Below are 23,796 nucleotides of genomic sequence, written 5' to 3' on the forward strand. Positions count from 1 at the left end.
TGTGGAAGCAGTAACTGCGGTGAGCGGAGATGTTGGAAAGCTTGGCCTTCGACGTGCCGTTCTGACTTCCGCTGCGGCTGCTTCTGTCGAAGAAACAAGTGCAGAAGCATATATGGACGCTGCCTTTGGTCTTTCCTGCCCTCGAGAAGGCTTCTAGTTCGAGCAGTTTCGAGGCCCCAGAAAGATGCCGACTAAGGTAGTATAATTGGGCCGTGTGGTATAAGTTGATGGGGTCATTTACGATGAAACGCTTCCACCTATTGCTCCAGAGATCGTGGTGTGAACGCTTAGTGTGCTACCTTCCATAAGGAAATGCATATTTTGCTACTTATAAAGCTTGGGTTCTGCTAACACAACACTCCGTCCTATAGACGCCTCTGTGATGTGATAGGACATCCGGTGGGCTGTATGTGTTCCAATATTTTTGAACTCACGCACGCGGAAGCTAGATTAGAATACTGTAATATAATCACTCCATGTACCATTTACAAAGGACAATAAGATATTTGTATGCGCTTTGGATTAAGGGGCACGCAATGAAAAAGCCATTTTAAAGGATATGAAAAGACCACCAAAATGCACTTGTTTCTTTAGAAAACTACAGACAGTCATATAATTTTGTATAATATCTATGCAAACATAAAATGGTGACAGAATAGGTAACAACTGAGCAGGTGCACAGATTTGGGCAAGAAATCTTTGCATACTAGTGGCCGCCTACGCAACGCCAGTACTTCACGGCAGCCACCAAAGCCTTGATATGTATCATAAAAGTGAGTTTGCATTTCCACTGACTTGGAGACAAAAATAAAAGGAGTAATTGCTTCGTCAACGTTGATATTGGCGTCATTACATCGACAGTCATCTATGCTGCCCGCTATAGACTCGATATCAATAAAAACAAACCTGGTGTATTACGCGAAGCTTCTGAGAATTATCTATACAATTACCGGGTTACAGAGAAGACTGATGATTTGTAAGCAAAATATATCTGATCGTTCCGCGTTACAGTTTCCTAAAAAATGTCCCTTCGGGCAACATATCTGCACGTATAGGCCTTTTTTTAAAAACTACCTTATCAATGCTTCGGCATTGCCAGCAGTTGAGTAAACTTGACTCATATTTCAAATTATGGGAAGCGAACTTTTTTAAGCGGCTGGGGTTGGCACCACTAAAGGCAAATATTTTAGAACCAGTACCATCTCTCGCTAAAGTTTTAAAAATGTAATGCGTTAGCCAAAGTAAAAAAATTAATAATCAACAGAGTGCATCCACTAAAATAATAAACTCCTTCACACCAAGACAAAATAAAACACACGCTAAACGCTAAACTTTGATCAACATCTGTCTGAATGCAGATTGAGAGCTCCCGGGTTCAATCATAGGTATTCGGAGACAGCGCTGCACCGAAGTTTCTGCGTGGTGGACGCCGAGCTTCTGATCTTCAGAAATACCTTGGGAACGAGACCAGATTTTTGTCGTCTGAGCCTCGAGCTCGAGTAGCAGAAGCTTTCGACTGTCGAGCCTTGTTGGTGGTTCCCAACAATACGAATGGACCAACAGCATCAATCGCTCCATGTGCATCAAAGCGATCAGCCACCGCGTGTCCTTTCCATCGTCCGCACTCGCGCCTATTACTAGCTGGTCGTTATGTGGCTTGTTGGGAGATTCAGCAATTTAAAGAGTTCTCGCAGGCGGTGTATAAGTCCATGTTTATAGTTCTCGTCGAGACAAACTCGTCGAGACAAACTCGTCGAGACAAACCAGTCGAGACAAACTGTTATTCTCGTCGAGACAAACTTGTCGAGCGAACAGGTACTGTGCCAAACCCGCCTTTAGAACCGCATTGTGTTCTATTCTGTCATGTAGGGGTGAGTGCACAAGAAAATCTGTCTTGGCTGGGAACCTATTTACCAAATCGTACTTTTTCCTGTCCGCAGTTAAAAATACCAAGACATTTTAGAGCACACGCACGTTAGCGCGAGCCGCCCGGCGACGGTGCGGTAGTTAACAAAATCTCGTAAATCCCCAGCGCTTGTGTGCGTGCGCCTCGAAATGACCGCCCGGCGTCCCCTGCGCACATTGGTAAGGCTAAGCATGCACACTTGGGGTTATAGGCTATGATTGCTGCAATCGCCCGGCACATAAAAAATCAAGAATACACCGAGCGGTTCCGTTGTTATTCTTTTCGTTTATTCGACACAATTGTTACTCAAGTATTGGCTCGGGTTACAACGCTAAAGACAAAGAAATGCCTGACGAGGTCACGCCATTCTTACACCCTTACAGGGCATAGTAAAACCAGGCGAGTCAACATAGGAGAAGTCAAGCAAACAAAAGGTACGACAGGACAAATATTATGAGAGAAGCGCGTTTGGCTAACACAGTTCGGGCCTTGTGGCGGCCCCCAGCCGGCCAACGCCTCACTGCGGGGGCCTTGCCGCGACCGCACAGCGTTTCTGTTGCACGCTTGGGAAGCCAAGCATAGGGAGATTGGCCTAGATTGGCCAAAACAAACTCCACCGCTCGCCGTTATCGTGGAAACACTTGCTCGGAACGAGAAAGGCTCGAGCGTTCACTGCAATGGTGACAACACGTGCTTGGAACGAGAAAGACACGTCATAGCGTACAGCCTTCCAAGGTGACGTCCAATAATTATTACTTCCAAAAAAATGAAACAAGCTCACACTGATTGCAACAATGGTGGAGTACGGGTCGTTGCGGCGGCAAAGAAGGAGCAAATCGGCGGCAGTCGTGGACTTAAACCTTCGTGATGGTTGCGAAGATTGCGTACAGGTTCGTTACCTTCAAGGCTTACGCGTTAGTGTGAGCTTCCTTCGCTTTATTCCTTGAGGAAATTTACGACGCCTTATTATGTATTTAGCGACCAATTCGAAGGAACACGTCGGCCCATTATTTACAGAATAACCGGACACCCTTTTTACGAGATCTCTAGCAGGCGAACCGTGAGATGATAGTGGCTGCTGTGGTTGCATCAGGGTGACCGGGGACTGATTTTCAGCGTTAGCTATGTGTGAGGAGGCGCAGTTTGATCTAGCAATTGGCGTCCCTGTAGAAGCGATAACGACGAAGTCCTTGTTCCGAGGTCGGAGGAGGGCGCGTGGGGAAGGAGGAAAAGGTGGGGAAGCGTAAAAGAGGTGGCAAGTGGAAGGGTTAAGGAACTACGTGATCGGGGAGATCTCAGCTGGACGTCAACGCCCAGGATACCTCAAGGCCGAGCCACATCGTGTGCTTGGCCTAGAAGATGCCCAACAACATCTCTACAGCCATGGCCACGCAACCTTCTCTCGCACGGGAGGCACAGCCGCTTAATGTCGTCGCTACAACCACGCCAACGGCAAGGGCGCAGCACCAGTGCATCTGCTCAAGCGCACCACAGCCGTCGACCCTTCACGTGAGCCTGAACATTTGTGAGTGTGTCGTCGTAACAGAACTGCCCCGATTAGTTCAGTATGAATTCCATTTGCGCATTTCGTATCTAATTCGTCTTCGTCAATATATTTCGTCTAGAGACTGACGACAAATCACCTGGACCTTCTCCGCCAATTCGGGAAAATCTACCCATCAATAACCTGCATTACAAAAATGTCTCCTCAACAGACCTTTCTGAGAACTTCCCAAACTTTCTTTCTGAACGGCAGAATTATGAGGGAGTTGAGGACGTAGGTCTTGGCAGATAGTAGAGTATTTGACGGTGGACACTGAGTAGGACAAATTGCTGGCATTCGGCCAAAAGTTGGGTGTTGCGGGCAAGGAGCGGAGGGAGTAAGTAGACAAAAAGTCTAATGCCGCGAGGCAAGAAAGAGCTCTCGCGAGAGATGCTGAGCTTCGGAGGCTCGAGCATGAGTTTCGTCTTCTTAACCACTAGATACGGGCCCCGGAAAAAAAACGTTTGAAGCTCTTGTTTGCAGAGCACGACCTGGAGACAGGAGAACAGAAGTGTTGCCTCGCAAGAAAAAAAGGCGAGAACGAGAGCATGGCACCCGGTGCACGCGACAAGAAAATCACGCAGGACGCCTTCTTGGAATAAACCGCGTGGAATATGACGAAAAAGAAAAAGATCGTGAGCAGTAACGTGCAGAGTTAAAACCTTTTTCCAGGGGTGGGCTGGTGCACGTACTGAGTGTTGCAGAGAGGTAGACGAACCGCGTGCACAGCAGCCGCCTGGAGAGGAGCGTATTAGGAATACGCCAAGTCAGAGCGAGGTGGTGCCCTTAGGCACATCGTACAAGCTGGCTAACGCTGCAGGAATCTCTGATAGAGCAACGCCGGAAGCTGAGGTACATGATCTACCGTGTGCGGGTAGAGGAAAGTCCAACCTTGTCCTGCTAAAACAAATGTCCAGGGGCTAGGCCGCAAACAAGGGAGTACAGACTAGTCCACTTATAACAATATCCAAGTGCCAAATAAACTCTATAATTATAGCCGATAATTGTTATCAGCGGTTTACGAAATAAAAAGACGGAACAAAGCTCAAAACATTTTATTCGCATGCCAGCAGGATCGTACTTCTACTAATTTGCGGAAAAGAAGCCACAGTTAGTGACCTCTGTTTGCCGCGTGAGAAGCTAGCGGAAATCTTTTGCGAGAGCATCTATAGGTGCTTCACCTTGCTGAGGTAAAGGTCCTTGGCGGAAACAAAGTCCCCGAGGGGCTGTGTCACGCATTGGGCCTCCTACGACGACACTACCTGAATAGGCTGCGCAACCGCGTCATTAGAATCGTCATTGTTGCACTTTTGGTGCACAATATCACCGGATGCAATCGTTATATCCGATATCGTGGCACTGGAGCATTGTAATAAGCGGTCTATTTTACCATAGAAGGAATGCAAAAGTTGAAGGTGCCATAGTTGTTCATCGTTATATCCGATATATTGTTATAAACAGTATGGTTATAAGTGGACTCGACTGTATATGTGGGAAACTCGGGCGCATAGCACTACTTACTGGCATAAGAAACCGCTCGAACACCGGGTCGCCAGAGAAATGTTGCAGGTAAACTGCAAACGTCTGTGACCCTAAAGAGACTATTGGGTGATTTCTCGTTCATTAAGCACAGCAGAGATTAAACAAAAACGCGTTTACAGATCCAAACAGATCACGAAGCGAAAGGTGTCGAATGAGAGCGTCGCAACAAGTTTACAATTAATGTGAATGTGATCAATCCGGATTTAAAGCATGGAAGTTACTTGAGGCAAATTACGCGCCAGATGGAATATTTGTAGAAAATTGTGGTCTGTGATAGATTTGTGCAAAGCTGAAAAGTTTCGTATGAAATCGAGTGTTATTGTAGCAGTGGTGCAATTTTAAGAAACTGTGAAATAACAGATGGCTGCAAAAGTTCTGAAAATTCTCTTAGATTTTGCTGTTTGTAAAAATGTCAACCTGAAACTTTTATTTTGGTGTTGGGCTATGTGATGCGTTATTGTTGTCCCTACTTAAGTAGTTCCGTTGCGCCACAACGTTAAAAAATGTCAGCGATGTTACATCGTGTCTGCAAAGTACTATACCAGTTTGTGTTATTACTTTGCCATTCAGAGTTTCGTGTTTTCAGTGTAATATACAGGGAAACTCTCTTGGTGATATTAGTGATACGTGGTGCAGTGTGTGTAAAATCACTGGAGACGGTATTGTCACTTCCGAAAAACTTCTCTCTTTTTTCGTGTTCGGCGAAAATAGAAGCGAAAAAGACGAAGCGCCCATGACAGGGTCTGTAAAGAGCGCGCGGCAAAGGAAGAAGAAAAGCGAGTAGGTGTAACCGAGGTGGCTAGCCAACGGCAGGAATAACGAGACAATCGGTAAATTCTCATCTGGACAACAGCGCTCAGGATACGTGAAGGCCGAGCCACATTCATCTGCTGGCCTGGATAACTTCTAGTAACATGTCTACAGCTTCTTCCACCCAACCATCGATGGCACGAGCCACACAGCCGTTCCATCTCTTGGCTGCAACAGCGCCAAGGGCACAGGCGTGTACCAGTGCACCTTCTCCAGCGCACTGAAGCCATCGGCCCCCAGGTGAGCCACAACATTTGTGAATGAGGCTTTCTCATAAAACTGTAACGGCCCGAACAATTTTAAATGACAGGTATTTGCAGATATATACAGATTAATCAATCTCAGTCTTTAGCTGTATATTTCGTATCTAATTCCTCCTCTTCAAAATGTCCCGTCTTGTGTCTGACGCCATATCGCATCGTCCTTCACCACCAGTTTGGTGAAAACCACTCACCAACAAACAATCTGCGTTACACCATGAAATCCGCCTCCTTTTTCATTGAACTGTCTTGAAGGTGACAGTATTTGGGACGAAGGACTTGCCCTTAGCAGCTGGCACTAGCTGGGTTTGCTTGTCAGCTCGACGAGGGCTTAGCCTGCATGCACCACGCACCTACAAGGTGTGTATAAATGTCGTCAATCATGGCGGCGCATTCGTTAAGGAATCACTTTAGTTGGCGCGTAATTGCGCTCGGGGAGGAGCCTAAGAAATACTAAAGGTTCTAAGGAGTATTTAAGAAAGATAGGTACAACGATCATCGTCAGGGAATAGAATTCTGTGGCGTTTGTTTTTCCCGCATTTATATAGCGGTCTCGTTCCTGAAAACTACAGATGCCACAGAGAAAACTGTCGATCACAAAAGCTATAACTGTATGGTTTAAAAAAACATGGTCGGGAGGAGAGCACGGGGTGAGACTTTCGAGACATCGAAATAGCAGAAATTGAATGGCATGTATGGCAATCGTGGAGAACCACGACCCGCGATCCCGAGCCGGCGCGCGCTTCGGGAGAGACTGGTGCGCTAAAACCGGTACGGCACTCCGCTGGTTCGTCGGCGTCCCCCGAGCGATGGCACTACCGATCTGTGCAGACATAGGCGCGGGGGCGCGGGCGGCGAGAACGTGTGCTCCCGGGAGTAGGGGGAGTCTCGTCGGAGACCAGGTCGGGGTTGGTTCGGCGGAACTTCGCGGCGGTGGCGGATACGTGTACCTCAGGTAGGAAATTTGTTTGTCGCGCCCCGTGAGTGCCTCCCTCCCGTTCGCGATCACGACCGGGACGGGGTGATTCGCGAACGCCGTCGAGCCTTGTGCTCGCATGCTTTGGGATTCCCCAAATAAACGGATGTGCTTCGGCACTAGTGTCTACTGTGTTCTCGCATCGCCGAACTTCGCTGGGCTGCCGCAGGCATGTGAGCCCACGTGGTTGACACGCCAGGAGCTAGCGTGGTGGCCGACGTCGGAGTACTGACTAGGTCGCCCCAAGGAACCCCTGACATGTTCCCACATGGCGCCCGAACGTGTGGCTCGTCTTCAGATGAATTCTAAGTTGCTAGCTTTGCGAGAAATGTGTTGATGGAGTCGCAGCCCGCTACGCTTTGTCAGGAAGACTTCGGACGGAACACCGCGCGCCAGTCGGTTGCAGGTAGACAGTATGGTGCCCGATACAGCCATGATGGGAAATGTGTAAACATTCCTACACGCACCAGACGGTATGTCAGAAGGATACCTCCGAGCACCGCATTCGCGGCCCGTTTGCGAGACGGGAGGTATATAGGCCTTGTTCCAACATGGCGGCGGGTCACCTTCCTCGTAGCGCCGTCTCCGCGCCATTTGCGCCGGAGGCGCCGGTTGAAGTTTCCCGCAGGCGCGGCGGACACTATCGAGCGAGGGTGCGGCGTTTTATGAGTTCTCAAGTCACACGGTAATCCCGCCGCTACTGCGTTTTGAATCCAAGGCGGAGTGTTAGCCGATTTGACGCCTGGTAAAGAGCGAGGGGGATCGCTGAAGAATCCGTCTCCTCTCGCTGCGAGGGGAAGCGGGAGCAATGGGACCGTTCTCTCCGCGCTTACGGAGTGCGTGTGTCTCGATGCGGTGAAGTCTCCACTCGAGATTGCGTTTAGGAAGTAAGAACTTCGCGCGGCTGGGCAGCGGGCTCGTTGGTCGCCAGAGATCGCCAGCCAGTTTTAGTAAGAGACGGACTCTCAGGCGACCTACACAGGGGATGTGCGCCCGTAAGCCGCTGGTATTGCGGTTGGCGCTGGCTCTACGGCAACGTGTATTGCTGCGGGTGAGTTGCAGGAGCCCCGCCTGCTTTGCGCTGACGCAGCTTTGCCGACCAACGCACCGGGCCGAAATAACTCGGACGGGTGTTTCGATGCTGACAACCCCTAATAGTCAGGCGAGCTGCCTCCAGGCGAGCGTGGCTGCTGAAGCACAGTTGCAGCACTCGTGATTCCGCGAGCAAGCGAACGTGCAAGGGGGAGTACCATCGGGCATCTTTGTTACCCTATTTGGCGAGGTCGTTGATAAGGTTTCCGGCCAGTCAGAGGAGATTGCGGAGTCCCGCTGCTCCCTACTTCAAGTTTGGGAATCGTTTGCAATAGTCGGTGAGACCGAGACCTGCAGAAAACGGACACCACCGGTAGCCACGCCAGCCACCACTGCCACGGTCAGCCAGGATGGCCTCCTGAACAAGCGGCGGGGCCGAACGCGGCCCGCGGAGCTACCGCCAGTTGCTGCTCCGGCCTACCGGGCGGCAGCCAACCGTTCGGGACGACCTGCGGCCGAAGCGGCCACGGAACCCATGAGGTGGCGGGATCTGGCGGCTACGCGAGCGGCGCGAGCCTTCGGGCAGATGCAGTGGGCGCGGCCGTTCCTGTTGCCGCCTCGAGGTGGGAGGGGGGGGGGGGGGGGGGGTCGCATGATAGCGCGACCCCGCCGTTCGTCGGCTCTGGCTGCAGGCTACCCCCAGGCCTGCCAACCTGCTGTGCTGCCCAGCCGCGAGGGACTCGAAACCTGTGCAATGTGTTTGCGGGTTTTTGAGGCGAGCATCGCGACGACGGAATCGTGTGGCGAACCCTGGGTGTGGATTCACGTCGGAGTGGTGTTCGGTGGCAGTTTTGCTGACTTGAGGCGTCGTGACGAGTGTGATGTAACATGGCGTCACTAGCGCTCAAGTGGCGTCCAGTTTTTAGGGGGGAGCAGTGTGGGAATCGTGGAGAACCGCGATCCCGAGCCGGCGCGCGCTTCGGGAGAGACTGGTGCGCTAAAACCGGTCCGGCGCTCCGCTGGTTCGTCGGCGTCCCCTGAGAGATGGCACCACCTATCTGTGCGGGCATAGGCACGCGGGCGCGCGTGGCGCGAACGTGTGCGCTCCAGAGTCAGGAGGGTCTCGTCGGAGACCCGGTCGGGGCTGGTTTGGCGGAACATCACGGCGGTGGCGGATACATGTATCTTAGGTGGGAACTTTGTCGCACGCAGGGAGTGCTTGCCTCCCGTTCGCGATCACGACCCGGACGGCGTGATTCGTCAACACCGTCGAGCCTTGTGTTCGCATGCTTTGGGATTCCCAAATAAACGGCTGTGCTTCGGCACTACTGTCTACTGTGTTCTCAAATCGGCGAACCTCGCTCGGCTGCCGTAGGCGTGGGAGCCCGCGTGGTTGACGCGCCAGGAGCAAGCGTGGTGCCCGACACCGGAGTACTGGCTAGGTCACCCCAAGGAACCCCTCACATATCCCACACATGATTTCAGTATAAAACGAGATGCGATAGCTGCGACCAAGCGGAGCAAAACTAAATGTTAAAAGTGATGCAGGTTTCCGCATCAACATCTAGCTACAACAATAAAGTGCTTGTAGTGCAAAAATTGAGTAAAATTGTAATGCGAAAATGAAAACTCTTCAGAAAGAATTGTATAGCAATGATACGAAGAAAGCTAACACTAATGCGTAGGATTTGGAAATAGCGAAACTGTATAACCTTCATGGCCATCATGGCCGTTTAAGTCAACGATCGCCGCCGATTTGCTTCATCGCTATGCCGCAATTACCTTTACTTTAGCATTGTTGCTAAAGTGTTGTTTTGGACGTAATGATCATTAAACATCAACTTGCATGGGGAGCGCTATTACTGCGCTTTCTTTCCCGAGCAAATGTTGCCAAAAACGGCGAACGCTTGAGCATTTTTTACAAATAATGGTCTGTCTCCCAGGTGGGTATGCTTGGGTTGCAAACGTGCGACGATGACGTTGGGCAGTCGGGGTGAGACAAGCACAAACAAACGCTTGCCATTTGCTAGGTTGTTACCTGTCGGGTGGTGGTTGCGATCCTCGCCAATCTCCCTAAGTGGGCATGCTTGGCTCGACAAACGCGAGCAAGAGACGGTGGGCGGTCGTCGCGAGGCACGCACACCGGATCGTTAGGCTTTATATTGGTTTTTAAATGCGAATGCATTTGTTAGTCGGGGGTTGTCGTGCTCCGTCGGCGTGCGCCTGCATTCCTCCAGCGCGAGCGCACGTGAGCGCGCACCTCGTAGTTCTGCCTTCGTCGTCGTCGTCGTCTCGGCGCCGCGGACCCGCGCCGCTACAGTCTTTTTAAATGCGAATGAGGGCAAGGGGAGAGGAGGAGCGCGCTCGGGCGTGTGAGGGCGCTCGCATCGCGGAGCTCGGCGGGAGAGAGAGCTCGCGCGCGGGGCGGGCGTGTTGCACTGGTCTCTCTCTCCTCTCCGCGTACCCTCTCTACGCTCGCTGCGCTCGCAAAATGTATATAAATGCAGTGGAGCGCACGCCTCTCTCCGTTACTGCTTGCCGCAGCGCACTCATCGGTGCACCCAATGCATTCGCATTTTCGCACGATCCCCTTCGGGTGGGTGGGGGGAGTTTTTTTCTTACCCGTCGGGCAGTCGCCGCAAGCTTGGCCAATCTCCCTAAGTAGGCATGCTTTGCTTGACAAGAATGCGCAGGGGACGCTGAAGGGCTAGGCATCATATTGGTTTTGTTACTGCCGGGCGTTAATAGTTGTTGTTGTTGTTCCTGGTGACTTGCATCATACCCACGTGGGGGATTGGCCAGGAATCGGGCGTGAGAAGGGCTAATGCGCCCGCTTAGAACCCTGGAAACTTATGCACCTCGCTATTTACACGCAGAAAGAAAGAAAATGGAATTGGTTGAAAGTTGCAAGTGGCTTTTAGAGTCGGAGTGATGCCCGCGCTCACGTGCGGGCACTCGGCAATTTCTTGGTATTTTTAACTGCGTACACAAAAAAACTAGAATTTGTTAAAGAGCTTCGATCTTAAAAAAACTGCCTTAGCTTTCATTAGGTCGCGCAAAGATTGAACTACACCAAAGTTGCAGGATTTCTTTCTACGTGAGCACTGAAGGACACGTTCCTTGCTTTGCACTGTGCTACTAGCTGTCATCGTCTTGCGCATCGATATCTTTGTGTTCCTCATGCCAAGGTTTACATGAGCGGCAGCGCTTGTCGACACATGGGGTGCAGCGGCTGCACGTACGTGCGAGACGCACACGCGCCTTTCCTGGAGTCGCGTAGAGCTTCCGCGGTCGTGGTGTTGCGCCTGCTGCGGCGTTGTTGGTCGCTGGGCAACGCGCGGCACTCGTCAAAATTTTCGCCAAATTTTTTTGTTATTTCGTTTGCTCAAGCCACTGCAAGAGGCGGCAACGATCGGCGGTCGCCACGAGACGCACGCTCACGATTACTGGGCATTTGTAGGTATGCTTACGGGTTACGCGTTCCTCGCGAAATATTACGACCAGCTACAACAGGTGGGATTTTAATGACGGTTGCAAAGCTTCAACCTTTCCCTATCAAACAAGCATGCCGATACGGAAGGCGAAAGAAGATGGAAACACACCATTTGTTTAAAAAAAGACACAGACAAGGTAGCCGAGCGCGGCCGCGTCATTGCTACAATAATAAACAAATCAGAAAGTCATGGTTCGCGAGAAGATTGGTGGATTAATGAATGCAAAATCCAAAAATTGTCAATTGTGTGTAAAGTACCGCATCCAGCGTTGATGTTACGCCTGGGACCGAGAAACGGATATCGAGGTGTGTTCCAAAGCACAAAGCGCTCGAGGGAGCTTCGCTATTGAATTAGAACACACGGTATGGACCGCGCTTTATCGGAACATGGAGACCCATTGACAGCGCGGTGGTGATGGTGTGCTTGTCAAAGCCGTGATCGGTGGAGCATAAAGCCCCGTCTGTCTTAACGTGCACACTAGAAAAGGAGGCACAATCATCTCTGCGTCAAACTGTCAGGACCACAGCAAGGCACCTACATGGAAAATAATGATTTCAAAATCACAAATAACCAGTGCCTAAAAGTGCCTGCACTCGTTTGGCATATGCGGCGAGGTGCACGCATTTCAAACGTATAAGAGCACCCCCTCACATTTTATAAAGTACCATGTCAGTTGAACTATTTTGGAAGAACGATACGCCTACTTGCTCTACTTGTGCATATGTTGACCCACACATTCGGAGTCCTTAAAGGGGCCATGCAGACAAAATACGTTTGTTTTATTCAAAAGATTTCGTGTTTTATAATAAAAGGGCCCCCAGCACTTCTCCGGAAAAAAAAAATGCTTTATTTATTGACAAATGTATCAGTTTAAATAAAATTACGATTCTCTCTCCAAATTGTGTGTTTTCATGACGTCTGCAATGAAATCACATGTTCCACTCTCCAGCCGATTGCGGAGCTTTGTTTAACGTTAGTCAACCTAAATGGCGCCACAATACCTCGGTGGCCGTTTTCTGCCTTTGCTTTGTTTTTTACCGTATTAATACGTGGCTTGTTTTTTGTTAAGGTAGCAAACAATCATTTCGTGAAACATAGTGGTCGCTAAACGAAATATGGTAACGTACGACACCGTTGCTCACGCCAAATGGCCAGTGTTGTCTGAGACAGCCCCAAAGCGCCGCAGTGCTGAGCAGCTAAAACAAGCATAGTGCACGCTGTACCAACAGCATTACGCATCGGTAGGTCGATGTTCGCGTGTACTTTGGTAAGTTCCACAGTTCACCCCACCATTCTCACTGATATAAAAATAATTCGCCCTAGGTTTATGCGCAAAAGCTCGTTCGGCAAGCTTGCCAGCCCTGCCTAATTTGCTTTTGACGGCCTCAGCCAATCGCACATCTGGCGCATATGACATCATAGGTTCTGTTGCGGGAAATGAGGTAGTGGGTCGCACGGCCATGTTCTTTTTTCTTAATTATATAGCTGATTTGAGCGAAGTTTGTGTTAGAACTGGTGGTACTATAATTTGAACGCGGCCATAGTTCGAGTGAACCAAACCTCTGTTTTGTCTGCATTGCCCCTTTACATACATGGCCCCGGTTTCTGTATAACTTTTTCTCTGTGTGGAGATTCGATGCAAAAACACCTTTCAAACGAAGGTAGCGTTGAAGGTTAGATGCGTTAAGGAGCCCTGCCGGCCAGCCCAGGCTCTCGTCCTCTGCAGTAAGCTGAACAATTTCCAATGCAACGCACTGTTCCTCCGCCGAAATTTGCAAGAAGTGCGAGGCATTGCGGCTATTGTTAACTTCGGTCTATTGGCGTCAAGACATGACTCACCTTCCAAAAAAACGCGCTAGTGTTCTACATGCCCTTTGGGGTCATTTCTCAAGCTTTTTATTCTTCCACGTAAAATCCATGCTCCTTTTGTTGAGATCAGCGTTTAATAAAAACAATAGATTTCCTTTGTCTCAGTGAAGCTATGATCTTAAGTAAAAGAAGGAACCCAAGGCTTACATTTACCGAAGGGCACTTGTATGGCAAAGCAAACATGATGGGCAGTTTTTACAGCTATCCTACAGATGCGCCCACAAAGAACGTTTTTGTGTCAACCATTTATTTTAAAGAGAACCTTGCAATCTGCTGCACATTTTTGAGATAGTTCTGTTTTTTTCTTTATTCAGTTGTCCAAGTCAATGAAGACTCTAATGATCACGTATGCCGAAGAAGGCTTCAATGGTGTGGCAGCAAGAATGGGGCCCGAAAACATGTACCAAATCTGACCACATCCACTCGTTCGGTTTGCATCAATCTTCATTCGTCATGCATCAACCGTTATTTCGTCATTGTGCCGTGATAAACACCAAACGTTGTAATGATATAACATAATTTGGCGCTCTAATCATCACGAGATATTTTGCTGTCAAAAAATTATACTCAAAAATCTTTTTTTATTCTTTTCTTGTTTGCTTTTTATTGATTTTTGTTTTTTAATAAACAACTAAGCTACAAACATTCTTTTTTGTCGCAATTTCACGCTACTGCAAACTTTCCTGTTGCTTTTGCCTGACTGGGCTAAATAATTTACTATACGAGAACTTTACATTGAGAAGTCGTGTAAATGTTTTCATGCAGCGTACTCCTCTCCCGTCCCTCAAAGTGCCCCCATTTTGCAATCAATAGACCCTATGCGAAATTGCTTGGTGATCTAGCAACACTGATTTAAACGAGACCGTCGGCCATATTGGTACGGGCGCCGATCGGGAAGTCTCGTATTCTTTACTATGGAAGAGTAGGTGACGGTAACGTGGTATGGCTCAAGCTGGACGGTGTTTTCCGGCTCTCGACCGCGGATTGTGGACGAAAGACTTGCCTGCGCTGCCGACTATGTCTGAAGACTCATACCACTCGGGGTGCCGCGCCAAAGACCCATCCGAGCGGCAGCGGAGCTGGGCATGCCGCCTAGCCACCGCGGTGCATTGCTCGCCTTCATCGGTGCGGACAAACACGTGCGACTCGCAGTAAGTAAATCCTTCTTTGTTTTTACTTGACGCGAGTTAACCGGTATGAGCATTTGTAGAGCACTTTGTTCATCGTTGTTTACCACGCAAATGCGTAGCGGGGACCCTGTTGCAGTAACCCTGAAAGAGGAAAGCGAGAATCGCCAGACCGTACCGCTAGTGGGTGGATTAGGTATTTTCAAATGCTGTACATGGAATTTACGGGATGATTTTTGGCGAAGATATTTACGGAAAGGTTGCGGCCGTTTTCCGTGACGGTCGTCCGCCGCGCGTTTGCCGCAAAGCAATCGTACTTTGCGGCGAAGTCAACTACAAAAGCGCACATACGCCTTGAATTTTCTTTTTTTGTGTGTGTTCATTATTTATTGCGCATGTCCTGCGCAAAAATCAGTTTGTGTGTCTTTCTTCTCCTTTTATGGCGGTGGGGTGGTTGTGTTTGTTTCTAAAGCGCATGTTTTTGGTCTGCACGAATAGATAATACAGTAAAACCTCGTTAGCTCGAACTCACTGAACTAGAAGATTTTTTTTAATTCGATGGGTCATCGGTATAGCCCGAATGTTTACCTTTTTATCTGGAAAAATTCTGGAAGTGAGTTCCTGATAATCATATTATTGCTTGCTTAAGTTATGTCGAACACGATTATGCGGGTACTGGTATCATTACCCACGCTGAGGTTTTTAAATGTTAAACTTCCTTCTCTTGAAAAATGCATTAACAAAGCATGCAGAGATACTTGCACGCTTGAACTTGACAAACAATTTTGACATCATTGCTGTTTGAGGTGTAGATTATTGCCCTTGCAACAGTGGTAAGCAAGACACAAAATCTGGTCATTTTGAGTCTGTTCCTTGCGGCCACTTCTTTCTGCTCTGTCCCTTTACCATAAACTGTAGCGGACTAGTCCTGTTCTTCCCTGAGTGTTATTTCTTGATACTCTCTCTGTTCTTGCAGGTTGGGCCTCATCCATGTGCTCAGCAGCTGCTTTCGCTCCCAGAAGAAAAGTGGCCGGCCCTATATGTTGTGTGCCTTACCTTTGAGACGGACAGTGGGGCGATTGGGGAGGCATCGTGCGAGTGCCCGGCGGGTTGCAGTGGAGCATGGAGTCACATCCTGGCTGCTGTGCACCTACTCGCCCTCTTGCAAGCCGAAGGTTTTAAGAGGCGCCACCGGAGCTTGCGTCCACTGAGCTGCCACAACAGTGGGGACGTCCGAGACAGCAGGGCATCAAGCCAGCGAGTGTCCAAAACATTGACTGGAGAAGCCCACGATAAAATCGCCCCTCCCTTCCCTTGCCAATGCGTCTGTTCGATGCACGTCGAGTACAGGAGCAATGCGAGCAGCAACAAACTGCCATGCAGGCGCTTGGGAGAAAACTTGGTAGCCTTGGGAATGAGTTTTTTGCCCCAGTTGTGCTGGCCTCCCGCTCTTCCCCCCCCCCCCCCCCCTCCGTGTGGTACTGTTTTCCCAGTCGAGCGCCGCTGTCAGTCGCGTGAATAGGCGGCGCACGCTCAGGCTTCATTTAGAATACAAAGTCTGGACAACAGAACTCCAACCCAGCTGTATTTTTCATACGGACAGCGACTACGGAAGCCCGCGCTTAGCGAACCAACGACAAATATTCGCTCCAAGCGCACCGCGCCCAGCGTGTCACAAAGGTTGCTCGCGCCGGCGCAGTTCGCGTCACAAAGTTCGTTCAAAAGCGTGGAACTTCACTTACCATTTCTCCATTTGAACCGGTATTTCCGCATTGCGTGCTCTGCGGCACGAAGCAATGCTCCGGCATTGTAGTCCATCACCAAGAGCTGTCAATGCCCGCCTTCTATGTTTTGCTAATTGCTTTCGGTTTCAAACGACCGTACCAAAATGGCGGACCTAGTTACCGGAGTCGACGTGAGATGGCGGGGCGCATTTTGCATAGGGTCTATTGCCTGCAGTCAGGCTGTTGTAGGTGGTGGATGCCTACCCCGCTCACAATGTCAGATAGTCGCGCCTATACATTGAGACGTTTAGTTGCAGAGATATTAGATGTCGAATTGCACCACGTGAATATGTATTGTAGAAAACGTCCTTAAGAGGCAGTGACGAACTCTATTTTGTTCAAAAAATGCATAAGTGTACCGAGACTAATGGTTATCTGGATGGACAGCCAGTGTGAGGCACGTAAACACAACCAAATGAAAAGTCCAAGATAGCGCTTTGCGTATTGTCTAACGGGAACAGGTTCTATTCAGGTTCTAGGTATTCCATTTATCCACAATGTGCTCGTTTCTTGCTCCCTATCTGACAGTTACTTATTAAATGCACAGCATTTCTTTAACTCACGATGTCACCCGGCGTTGTCGGCGTGCCTCGGCGTCCGCAACAACCGTTCCAGGTGCGCCCTCTCCCCCACTCCTCCTCTCCCGCATCACGCTACCCTCCTCGCTCTCAAAACCAGGTCCACACCCCTCCCCCTACACTATATAAAAAAAATAATACTTACCGGCGCCTGGTTTCGATCCCACGACCCTGCGGGCGGAACGCAAGGTACATGGGGCTCTACCCACTGCGCCACAAAGCCGACACAGAATGGAAGGCTACGAACGCGCCTTATAGCCTTGACTCATTCAAACAACGTCAAGAAGCTGCTGATACAACGCATTCACTACCATCAACTCCCCAAACACTAAACATTAACGCAATATACCCACCCCCTATGCGACGCCTTTACTCGAGTCCCCCTCGCGGGGAGATGGGCCCTTTTTAGTTTGAATTGGGGGTGTGTGGGGACGCAGGTTTGTGCTTGGCTGTGTATGCAGAATAGCTCGCTATATTTCGCTGGTGAGCTGGTCTCTGTATCTGTTTCAATAATGCATTGCTGCTCTTTTATGGACATGCACATTTGTATAACATCTCTTGACCGGTTTCAAATTATATTCATTGCCGTGCAGTTTGTTGTGAATCGGTATGCTGGGCGCTAGTAAAGGGAGGTCTACACCTGAATAGGCGATGATCTTTTGGAGGTTGTTTCGTGCCCTTTTCCGCGAGCAAGGAAAGTAATCTTTCCAAACCTGCCGTGCGATACGCTTTCGTAGCGATGGTGCGTGTTAGGCTCCGTCGTATATTGGCAAAGTGCAAACAACTAGTCTACATAACCAACATAGCAGAGACGCTATATTTGAATTCCAAGTCTAGAGCACTACGAAATATTAGGTCCTTAACGGGTAATTATTCAAACCAAACATCCCCATCGGCACCTTCAACGACTTCACATGGGCGGATGAGTGTGGATGGAGGCGGTTTTCGAATATTGGGGCGTGCGTGCCCATACCCTTAGGTAAAGCCCCAGGTTAAGAAATTTAATGTGATTAAGTTTTTTCCGTTTGTCTGAGTGACTGAATACGCGAAGAGAACGTAAAAACAATCTGGCATCCTTGTACAAATTCTACGCGCAGCTGCTCGAAACGAAATTACAAGATTGAGAGCACTACCACTGACCTGGGGATGGAAAACTAGTGAAGCTGTATTGCTGAATAGGTATAATCACTTACGTAGCATAATTTACAATGTTTTCCGAAAATGATTGTATTATGCGCAAAGAAACTACATATCCTGTTTTTTCGGAATAGAAATATTAAATCCCTTTTTTCTAACCGTACTGGCTCTATAGGCACCCACGGAGCTACTAGTCAGGGAGCAGGCAGGCATTATATAACATATACAACTTTACGCAGAACTATTTGTAAGATGTAAATAAACTCTACCTATTGATAGGGAGCCGTCTCAGGGACAAATTTCGGTATCATTTTTCTAAGGTACCTTTTGTGAGATTAAGAACTCCAGACCTTTTTGTAGTAATGTGGGGCGTGCACATTGCCCTCAAGCAAGTGCGTGGGATTCCTTATCGACGCGACACAATATCCGTACACAAGTTTAGCAAGAACCACGCGCAAGGCATCTCCGCTGAAAAAAAAATTGTTGGCTCACACGAAATAACACTTTTCTTATTTTATGCTACTTTGACTCGCAGTGGCCGCACTGCTGGTTAGTAAGGAACAGGGCGAGGCTTGAGCCAATACAAGTACATTTTTATTCTAGATCTTGGTTTTTCTTTTTATGCTGCAAGGCCGACCAGGAGCGAAGAGGGCCAAAAAGTATTGAGTGGTGCAAACGCACATACTAAAATCTGTCAACAGGAATAAATGTACAATAAATGAGAAGGGGATGAAATGACTGATGTAGAGAGCCATGTTGTCGGCCTGCAGTGTAAAATTTCACGTCGGTAACAAACTGGCAAGAGCGCCTAATAGAAATTATTGGTCCATTAGACGGAAACGTCGATGGGTGTTGCGGAATTCGTTGTCTGTGGACACTTTTGGAGTCTTCGCGTCGCGTTGAACCGACTGCTTTGCAATAAATGTGTAAGTGAATTTGGGACAGGCCAACTTCACGCTTATCACATATTGATCTTGGAGATTCAGTGACCTGGTGTGAGTGTGCTGAATAGGTGAGGACTATGCATAACATTGCTAAGGCAGCTTCCGCGTATGTGGTGTAAATCAGTTGTATATCGTCTTAAGCGTGGTTTTATTTGCTGTAGTTTGTTTGTCTGTTCGCTGAAGTCTTCTCGCCATGTTTTCCACAGGTACTGTCGTCCGATGTATGGCTTCAGGTCGATGTAGGGGCCGTTTTGTCTACTGTATTTGTGAGGGCAGCGGCAGTGTCTATTATTTCCGGGGCCTCATTCCCGGCTATTCCAGACTCGCCTGTAACTGAACTTACGGTGATGTCTATAATTCAAACATATGCAGACATAATGATATTGAAGGCCTCCTTGTGAAAATGGTTTCTCCAAGGTTTTTTAGAACTCACTAAACACAGATAACTCAGGAAATCCGCATAGATTGTAAATAGGGTAATTTTAGTTTGAAAATATGATTTACAACAAATAGTCAACCGTAAGCCTCTGACGTGAAGGTACTGGCGTTTCTATTCAGTGTTTTCACAGGCATAAAGTTTGGTCCTTCCGCAACACAGGATACTTTCATTGCAGCTTTTGCAAAGGGCAAACTTAGGGCAATATGGTAATATATGATGCTTGTTGAGAATAGGAACTAGCTACAAGGAACAGATAAGGACATAAAGCCGACACCGATGGCTAACATCAACCTTTTTTTTATTTCAAAACACTGCCTACATATACTAGGACCGGTAACTGCAAAACAACAAAACTTCCAGCCAGCCTTAAAAGATAACCTTAAAATATATATCACCCCTTAGAACAATAACCCACGCACCTATATTAACCATGAGCCGATAAATAGTGCAGTTCCTTTGTTGAAAGGCATACACTTGAATTTGAGAGACACTGGTCACGGAATTTATGAATTTCGGTCTCTTTTATAATTTGTCAGGTATCTTTCTTGGCTTATAGGTATCATCCTATAAAACGTTGCCTGAAGCCACGCTAGAGGCAATGCGAGCCCAATTAGCAACGTTTCAGATATCGGAGTATTTGAAACGTTGTAGCGCTAGCCTAAGCTGTCGTGTGGGCAGCGACCCGTTTGAATGACGTAACGCTGGTTGTATAGGAGAAGTGGCATCGAATGCACAACTTTACACATAGCACACACTTTGCTCGGTGCTGCTTATCACACTTCTGCCTCTACCGATCTTCAGCGTTAACTTTCCCGCAAAGTCCTGACAACTTGTCGGTGGTGGGGGTTCGACTCGTGAATCTTGCACAATTTTCTTGAGTCTGTTAAAAAACACATGCAGTAAGAAATATTGGTTAATCTTTCTTAATTTTGAATTATCTTCCTTTGTATTTGAGAGAACCGTGCTCTCCTGGTTCCTTCAACATTCCAGTGAAGGAAAGTACAAAATATGTCTCGGGCACCCCGCTTCGTCAATGCATCGTGTTTCACAATGGTAGTTTTAGACGCATCGGCATAAACTTCTACACAGTGGAATTTCTGCTCTCCATAGACAAGATGTGATGCAAGAGCGCACCTCTTGGCACTCTTTTCTTGATATGTGGGAAATATACATCACACGCTAGTCGCTACAAGATCGAACACAGTCGGACCCTCGGGTCGGCGGGACGAACCGCGCCTTGTGCGGGTGGCGCTCTCGCGTTGTCTGCTCGTTTACGTTGCGCGCGGTGTGAGACGCGTGCTGCACACGATAAAAAAACAAATGTGGGTCGTAACATGATAGCGACGGCCAAAGAGCGGTGATAGCGCCGCCGACTGTTGGCGTCCCTGTCTGTTTAGCGGCCTGGCTGTTATCAGTTCCAGCCGGTGACGTCACCCCGGTCCTATATGTATGAGTTGGTCAGCGCAGAATAAAGGCTGATTCTTCGTCATGACTACCGGTGTCGAAATTATCTCTTGTGACGACGAGGATGGTCGACGGCCCGCGTACCCTAACAAGAAAGTGTTTCAGTAACAACTGAGCAGTCTCAGCCAGGCCCTGCGAACGGACAGGGCGACGGACGAAATGCTCTACCTTCTTTTGGATTATTCCAGGCCACACGCCAGCTCTCCGGCAACGTATTCTTCGACGGACCGTCAAGAAACGCCCCTTGTCACCACAACGCCCCAACGCCCCAATACAACTTCGTAGGCCACGCCGTCAAACGCAGACTTGAGTGTCTTGCATCTGCAAAATGTCGCATTTGGCCAAGTTAAGCGAGTTTGATCCGAGAACTCAGAACTTTGATTCGTACCTTGAGCGCTTCAAACTTTTCACTATTGCAAATGATGTAAAACTGGAAAAAGTTCTGCCCGTGTTTCTGACTGCAACTGGCGCAGAAACGTATGAAGTGCTCAAACGTTTGGTTGTGCCAGGCGCGGCTGCGAACAAAACATTTGCCGAGGTGAAACAGTTGCTTCAAGGGCATATCAGTCCTTCGAGTTCAGGGATAGCTAAACGGTGCAAATTCAATAGGCGTGTTCAAAACGAACAAGAAACTGTCAAAGAATATATTGTAGAACTGAAGCACCAAGCCAGGAAATGTGACTTTGGCGAGTTTTCGAGTCCCGCTTTGCAGGACAGATTCGTGGCAGGGGTAAGAAATGAGGACACCCAGCGTACGCTATTCGCGGAGGAAAACTTGAATTTCGATAATGCATGCAAAATTGCTTTGGGCCGAGAGTTAGCAGCCCGAGACTCGGAATAATTAAGGCTACCGATGGCAACATACATGCTCTTAAGAGTCGGCAAAGGGAGTAAAGGGAGGGCTGTGGCACTTCTAGTCAGCCTAGTCATTCTCGTCTGAACATTCAATGCGAGCGATGTGGCAAGAACAACTGTGCAAATAAGTACTGGTACAGAGAGTTTAGGTGTCGCCGGTGCGACAAGCTAGGGCATTTGCAGAAATTGTGTCGAAGCGAGCCTAGACGAAGCAAACGAGCTAACGCGGTAGAATGTTAGGAGGAAGAAAGTGAGCAGGAAGTATATCATTTTGTCAACATGACGCATTCCTCTTACGAAGTTAGCGTGGTGGTAGAAGGCTGACCGCTGCAGATGCAGACTGACACAGGCGCAGCTGTGAGGATAGTTCCAGAGAGCGTGTATAAGGCGACGTTTCCGCACGTCAGGTGTACGGCGTCTAAAGTATCCTTACGCACGTATACGGGGGAGCAGTAGTCGTCCACCACAACAACCAGCGAGTGACATTGCCAGTTGTTAACTTGCGAAGACAAGGTCTAGGCACTGAAGAAAAAAATTCCTTGTGTTTTCTTGAGTGAACTTCGCGAGATACGAGGGTTTAAAGTGAACGTTCTCCAAACTTGTTGCACACCTGTGTGTTGCTGCGCAAGACCTGTTCCTTTCACAATAGGAAATCCCACAGAAAAAAAGCTAAGGAGCATGGTTGACAAGGGCACAATAAAGCAATTTCCTCGCAGTGATTGGGCAACCCCAATCGTGACTATTCAGAAAAATGGTGGTAGTTGCAGAATATGCAGGAATTGCAATATAACGTTGCACTCGGTGTTAAAAACCGATCACTACCTTCTGTCGAGACAAGAGGATTTGTACTCGAGCATTGCAAATGGCAAAGTGTTCTCCGTTCTAGAGTAGTCGCCTGCGTATCAACAACTGCCTCTCAGTCCGGAATCCAGACCACTGCGGAGAATAACACAAGCTTGGGTCTGTTCGAGCTCCAACGCCTTCCGTATGGGATGGCCAGTGCGCCCGCAATCTTTCAGCCCCTAATGGATAGAGTATTGCATGGCATACTGAACGTCGGATGTGACAGACGACGTCACAGTAGCGTGTTCCTACTCCGCGGATTGTGAAAATGCACTCGAATGTGTCTTGGAAAGGTTCTGTGGTTACAATATCACGTTAAATGAAGACAAGTGCCGTTTTTGCAGGATTCCGTAACTTACTTGGGCCACAGCGTAAACGCAGAGGGAATCTACCTCACCGACACAAAGAAAAAACAATCTTGCAAGCCCCTGTGCCTACCACCAAGACAGAACTAAAGGCGTACTTGGGAATGTTAAATGTTTGTGCGAAATTCCTCAACAACGTCTCGACAATAGCAGAGCCCCTTTACAGCCCCGTAAAAAAGCATGAAAACGGATCTTAGACGAAAGAATGCAGAGAGGCTTTCGGCGCGGCGAAGGGGCTGCTCACAAGTTCCGGCGTTATAATTTTCTACGATGAAGGAAGCTGATAGGCATGTTGTGTGACGCGTCAGCATACGGGATCGGGGCAGTTATGTTTCACGAGGCGGCGAAAGGCGAACGGCCGATCGCGTATGCTTCGCAAACCTTAACTGTGGCACAAACAATCTATGCACAATGTGAACGCGACACCGTTGCCTTGATTTTCGGTCTAAAAAAATTTCACGGATACCTATACTGAAGGTCGTTCACTCTGTACACAAACCACCAGCCACTCTTGGGTATTCTAGGGCAAGATAAACCAGTGCCTAGCATAGCAGCAGCCCGCGTACAACAATGGGTGATGACACTTGCGGCTTACAAGTATTGGCTGAAGTATTGACACGTAAAAAATGTCGAAGTGGCGGACGCTCTGTCGTGACTCCCACGGGCAGATGACAGCAGCGAAGAATCATCCGAATGTTTGGCAGTTTTTGAGTGTCTTCCCTTAACTGCGGAAGCGATAGCCAAGGCCTCAAAAAGGAACCTAACCTGGTATTGCGTGGCCGCGTTCACATTAAATGGCCGGCCTAGCGAATGCGCAGACGATCTTAA

The 23,796-nt window shown here is 48.7% G+C and overlaps 1 protein-coding gene across 1 annotated transcript; it reads left to right on the plus strand.

Moving 5' to 3' along the window:
- Positions 1 to 21,233: 21,233 nt before the first annotated feature.
- Positions 21,234 to 21,746, plus strand: LOC144159776 (uncharacterized). The gene has a single exon (XM_077691466.1). It carries the CDS (start codon positions 21,234 to 21,236, stop codon positions 21,744 to 21,746), a length of 513 nt encoding a protein of 170 aa, XP_077547592.1.
- The last annotated feature ends 2,050 nt before the right edge of the window (positions 21,747 to 23,796 follow it).

Source organism: Haemaphysalis longicornis, unplaced genomic scaffold, assembly GCF_048455015.1.
Source record: "Haemaphysalis longicornis isolate Haplotype H1 unplaced genomic scaffold, Haemaphysalis longicornis Haplotype H1 scaffold_10, whole genome shotgun sequence".
Lineage (NCBI taxonomy): Eukaryota > Metazoa > Arthropoda > Arachnida > Ixodida > Ixodidae > Haemaphysalis > Haemaphysalis longicornis.